The 6,127-nt window shown below is 38.5% G+C and overlaps 1 protein-coding gene across 1 annotated transcript; it reads left to right on the top strand.

Annotated features, from left to right (window-relative positions):
- Positions 1-2,032: 2,032 nt before the first annotated feature.
- On the top strand, positions 2,033-4,438 carry LOC120294431 (putative receptor protein kinase ZmPK1). The gene has a single exon (XM_039314507.1). The coding sequence runs from the start codon at positions 2,033-2,035 to the stop codon at positions 4,436-4,438; it is 2,406 nt and encodes an 801-aa protein (XP_039170441.1).
- The last annotated feature ends 1,689 nt before the right edge of the window (positions 4,439-6,127 follow it).

Here is a 6,127-nt window from a genome sequence, read left to right as displayed (position 1 = left end):
AATATCTTAAGAATGCTTGCAATGAGAATTCTTCCCCCTAATAACTTTTTGAGAAATGTTAATCAAAGACAAATTTATCAAGTTTGTATAACAAGTGATAATATCAAAACTTGTTATCCGGTGATGAATTTAGCCTGACAATTTGTCTAACAAGTGATAATATCAAAACTTGTTATCGGGTGATAAATTTAGCCTGACTTGTTTAAAAGCTCGTTTTCAATCCACCACTCTTATTAAATCGGATTTAGGAGTCAATTTAGTATGGCTGGCATTGCTTTTGCATCAATCCATAATGGCATGCCAACCTCAAAAGAGGTTATTCCACCGCTGTAAATTGGCTTTAGGAGTCAATTTAGTATAGCTTGCATCGCTTTTGCATCGGTCCACAATGACATGCCAACCTTTGAATAGGTTATTCCACCACTGCATATGAAATTTCACTAGCTTCATCTTCTCATAAATGCAGTAATAAACCTACTTTTGAACCAATCACTAGGAGACTCTTATATAAAGGATAAAAAAATTAAAAAATTACTCGGATAATCACTAGACACCCTTACTTTTTTCCTGTTCTATGAAATTGATGTCATCTTTGATCATGGTTATTTACTAGAAGTTAAGAATCATTTTGTTTGAAGGAAAAATATTTTCAAAAAATATACTTTCTAACTTTTTGGTGCTTGAATGACAGAAAAATATGCGCTGAATAGAAACAAGTTTTTATGTTGACTAATAAGCGCAAACCAAATCGGAAAAAATGACTTCTCCTGCACGTAAAGAGGAAATCAATTTCTCTAAGAGGAAAAAAATTACATATCGGAAAAATAACTAATTATCGAGTATCATAACATACACAAGTGGATCTGAGGGAAGCTTCCTTGGCTTTTTCTCTAGATGGATCGTGCATTTGTTATTATTTATTTCCCAAAACTTCTTTATCGTCCTATTCCTCTCCATATGATTTTAGTAAATATTTGTACACTAATTATCTTTATAATAAATTCTTTTTTTCCCACAGATAAGATAGTGTAACATAGACTGATATCACTGCTGTTGTAGGGTTCTTAGCACGATCAAGATGTCCATCTCTTCAGCATCTTTGTCATTTGTTTTCCTAATATTGCGTGTACTTTTAGCGGTAATCAATAGCAAATTGTAGATAATTAAGCTATTAATGCTCCAAAGATGCGCCTTCCTATCCCTATGGTCGTTGGGCCCGCCAGCCAATCCATCGTAACTAGTTTCCAAGTCCTCCACGGTCGTCCTGAAATGGACTCGCCTGTCAAAAGTGCAAAACTTAAAGTGAAATCATTTAAATACAATAAGGTGCTAATTCATTCAAAGCTTTTAGATTTGTCGACATCAAGAAAATTGGTGATTCCGAATTAAAATTTTAATAGTCAAGGTTGTCAAAATATTATCCTATGTTACTTGACTACTGAGATTGACTCCATGCCTTATGTACGCATGATTTCCCACCATATGTTATTTATTTATTTTTTTGTCGAACTTTTTAACAATTTATCATAGCCATACTCTTGCATTCTTCACATGTCGGGTTTATTTTGCTTATGTGTGGCTTCCAGTCCTTCAATTACACTTATCTTCTTCACTATGATTTCAATTACTCAATTTGACCGAACCAATTATATATATGCTCCGTCTCCTATTAATAACTTAGAATTTTGGACGAGGCTCTTTAATTAAAACAATTAGTACATATTCTAAAAGGATGACATTGCAATAGCATTTCCAATGCATGGCCACGTAATTTCTTTCCTCGGTCCTGTTATTGTCATAGCTTAGGAAAGAGAAAGTTACCGGTCATTGGTCAAAGTATGATTTCTTTTCTTTTTTTCTCGTGAAACACGAAACGAACCACCGATACATTTTCGTCCTTTTATGTGTTTTCTTTTTAACGAGTGCCAGTCAGTTCCAACCTCACCAACTCTTATATAGCAAAGTGGAATTTGGTAACACGCCTTACGGGGGTAATAGCACCTTAGAGATCACCTGAAATCCCATGCATGCCATGAGAAACCCTCTTCTCTTGCTATGTTTCACACTGGTCTTATCCTTTTCACTTACATCTTCAGTTCGTCTTACTTTGCGTGAAGGCTCCTCCCTTTCAGTTGATAAACCGGACGATATTCTCACGTCAGAAGACGGTGCTTTTTCCGCGGGCTTTTATCCAGTTGGAGAAAACGCTTATTGTTTTGCCATATGGTTCAGCAAACCCTCTTGTAGTATCCACAACTGCGCTGTAGTTTGGATGGCAAACCGTGACCGGCCCATCAACGGAAGATCCTCAAAGCTTTCTTTAAGAAAGAAGGGTAACCTTGTACTGATCGATGCTGGTCGGACAGTTGTTTGGGCCACAAGGACCGAGTCACCCTCCGGGTCATCAGGGAAGTTGCTGCAACTCCTTGATACGGGCAATCTTGTCCTTCGTGACAAGCAGCACATTATTTCATGGCAAAGCTTTGACTCGCCGACCAACACGCTTCTTCCACTACAAAAGCTCACTAGGAACACCCCGCTCGTTTCCTCTCGAAGCAAGAACAACTTTTCTTCTGGCTATTACAAGCTTTATTTTGACAACGATAACCTTCTTCGACTTCTCTTTGATGGCCCCAAGATTACCAGTGTCTATTGGCCAGATCCCTGGCTTAGTAGTTGGCAAGCTGGAAGAACAACTTATAATGACAGTAGAGTTGCAATGCTTGATCCCTACGGGAATCTCACTTCATCTGATGATTTCAAATTCTTAACATCCGATTATGGTGCAAAAATTCAGAGAAGATTGATGGTCGATCATGATGGTAATGTTCGAGTATATAGTCAATCGGAAGGAGAGGAGTGGACAGTTTCATGGCAAGCCAAATCTGAACCATGCGCAATTCATGGCATTTGTGGACCTAATAGTATGTGTACATACCACCCTAAGGACGGAAGAAGTTGCATTTGTGCTCCCGGACATGCAAGGGAAAGCCTTTCGGACTGGACTCAAGGATGCAAGCCTAAATTCAGCAGCTTCTGTGACAGCAAAATCGAAACCGAATTCATCAAGTTACCACATGCCGATTTTTATGGGTACGAGAAAGATTTGTATAAGAATTGCACTCTTGAAGAGTGCAAGAAACTATGCTTGGGTATGTGCAATTGCTTGGGTATACGGTATAACGACTCTGTATGTTTCCCCAAGTTGAAACTGTTAAATGGCCGACATTCACCCAGTGTTACTGGGGACATCTACTTCAGGGTCCCAAAATCCAGTCTCTCCTCTTACAAAATACCAAAAATAGAGTATGCCCCTCTGCAATGTCCAGGCAAAGAAGTTTTGCTACCAAGGACTTATGTAAAAACAAATCGGAGTTGGGCAATCAAGATTTTGCTCGTTTTTGTTGGGGCAACAGCTGGAATGGAGGCCACACTTGTACTCATAATTTGCTGCCTGTTATATAGAAACCGCCCAGAGAAAGATGGAGCTCACATTAATGGATGCCACACTGGGCCGACTGGGTTCAGACGATTCACGTACGATGAGCTAAAGAAGGCAACATGGAATTTCAGTAAAGAAATTGGAAGAGGAAGTGGAGGAATTGTATTCAAGGCCGTGTTGTCAGATTGCAGGGTTGCAGCGGTCAAGCAGCTGCATGAGGCTAACCAAGGAGAGAATGAGTTTCTGGCAGAGGTGAGCACTCTAGGAAATCTTAACCACATGAATTTGATTGACATGTGGGGATACTGCGCAGAAGGAAAGCACCGGCTTTTAATCTACGAATTCATGGAACATGGTTCCCTAGCGGAAAATTTGTCTTCTCCAACTGAACTTGATTGGTCCAAGAGGTTCGAAATTGCGGTAGGGTCGGCTAGGGGACTTGCTTATCTTCACGAAGAGTGCTTGGAATGGGTTCTTCATTGTGATGTGAAGCCACAAAACATTCTCCTTGATTCCATGTACCAACCAAAGGTGGCGGATTTTGGACTGTCGAAGATACTCAAGAGAGAGGGCCTAGATTCAAGCTTCTCAAGAATCAGAGGAACAAGAGGCTACATGGCTCCTGAATGGGTTTACAATATGCCAATCACCTCCAAAGTAGACGTGTACAGTTATGGAATTGTTTTGTTGGAACTGGTGACTGGGAGGAGTCCAATAGGATGGCTTGCAAATACCGAGGGTGGTGATGAGAATGAGAGCAAAAGGTTCACTCCTTGGGTGAGAGAGAGGACGAGAACAGGAGTTCCACTGGAAACATGGATGAAGGAAATTGTGGATCCAAGGCTGACAGAAGAATGTGACAATAGGAAGATTGAAGTTTTGGTTGCAGTGGCTCTTCAATGTGTGGATGAAGGCAGAGATGCAAGGCCTACCATGAGCCAGGTGGTTGAGATGCTTTTGCATTATGGAGATGAAGATGACATGGTACTAGTATAGGTTATCTTACCCCTCTCTCTAGAATATATTACGACTATAAGGTAATGATCTTTGCATATTTCAAGTATAATGTAATAACAGTCACTAAATATTTCCAAGTATTAGTTATTAGTCTTGGGATGTATGAAGTCATGAAATTACCTCTGTGTTTCTGCTACTTTTTGGGAGAATAATATAAACAATCTCACACTTTTTTTTATATTGCATTTTCATCCGCTAATTTATATATTCGCTTTGTGACCTATACTCTGAAACAAACCAACACTTCAAATGATCGAATCATTAGAACTATTGGAAATGGATGGTGTGAATAGGTTTTTCTTGTTAAAATTTCACTATGCAAAGTGCAGAAAATGCGATCAATGAATGCATCCCAACTTTTTACGTATCCTACAGGTATCAAATATCCAAAAAGCCTGTAATAAAATATCCTAAAACACTGTAACACCGACATGGAGACTTTGTTAATAGAACCTATTCAGTACATATAATAAAAACAGTATCGGACGAACATCATGACAAACCCAAATTTACTTTATAATCATCGTACCTAGATTATCTTTCATATCAAGAGACATATAGTTTACAAGTAGAAGACCGGCAAGTTATTAAACGATCTTTTTGAATTATTAACCTGAAGATATTAAGAAAATTCCTTAGTTTGCATCACAACTATTCCCATCTTTTGAATGACTTCAATGTTTTTTTTCTTAAAAGGTTAAACCTTTTTGTCTAACTGAAACTTACTTTAACATAATCTGTGTCTTCCTTAACATCTTTCTTTTATACTCGTAAATCAATTCTTTTTCACAGCAAAAAATGTTTTGTCCCGAACTTACACTGTTCATACATTCAACAATTTAATATAGTATAAATTGTTCTCTTTTTTACGTTATTCATGTAACAAATGGGCTTTTTGTTTAAAAAAGAAAGGACTTAGGCCCAAGAGACTCAATTCTCATCTCTTACACGCGTGAAGCTGCACCTTTGAAGCCCAGCAAAATAACTTCATTCAGCCAACTCATAATTGTTGTAGCTAGTTTAATAGGCCCAGTTTTACTCCGTTCACACAAGCTAGCTTCTTATTAGACTCATTAAGAATCTTTATATCTCACTTTATTAGACCAACTTTGTAAAACAATGAATTACAATATCAATTAATATAATTCACATCAGAAAAACTCTTACGTATCTATTATATAAGAGGAGTATTCTAATGCTCTCAATTCTCTTGAATGATGGCTCTCTAGCTTCCTCACAAGTTTCTCTTCTAAAAGTAAGCTCTAATAATAGGATTTCATTAAATTTGGATTGAAGTCACTTGGGTGCTCTGCTACTGCGTCGGAAAAACAAAATAGCTTCTAAACACTATTCCAGTGTCCGATCAGCTTTGTCCGGGTGCCCGAACATGCTCAACAGCTTGGCCACTCCTTCGCTGAGCACTTGCCTAGGGGTCTAGTTCCCCCAGGTGCTTGGGCGGGGCAGTTCCTCACATCTTCTGTTGTTTGCTTTCGTCTCCATGCCCTCACAAACACTTCTAGATACATGAGCCAATTTCGAGTCAGATGGGAAACTTCGAGCCAAATAAACATAAGCTAATTAAGTCAATTAATATTAATATTCTATGTTCCAACTAAAAGGGGCATGAAAGTAGGGCAACTTAATGATTGATGTAGCCATGTTCTGTTC

This window comes from Eucalyptus grandis, chromosome 6, assembly GCF_016545825.1.
Source record: "Eucalyptus grandis isolate ANBG69807.140 chromosome 6, ASM1654582v1, whole genome shotgun sequence".
Classification (NCBI taxonomy): domain Eukaryota; kingdom Viridiplantae; phylum Streptophyta; class Magnoliopsida; order Myrtales; family Myrtaceae; genus Eucalyptus; species Eucalyptus grandis.
The sequence above is the reverse complement of the archived record's forward strand: the minus strand, read 5'-3'. Positions and strand labels throughout refer to the sequence as shown.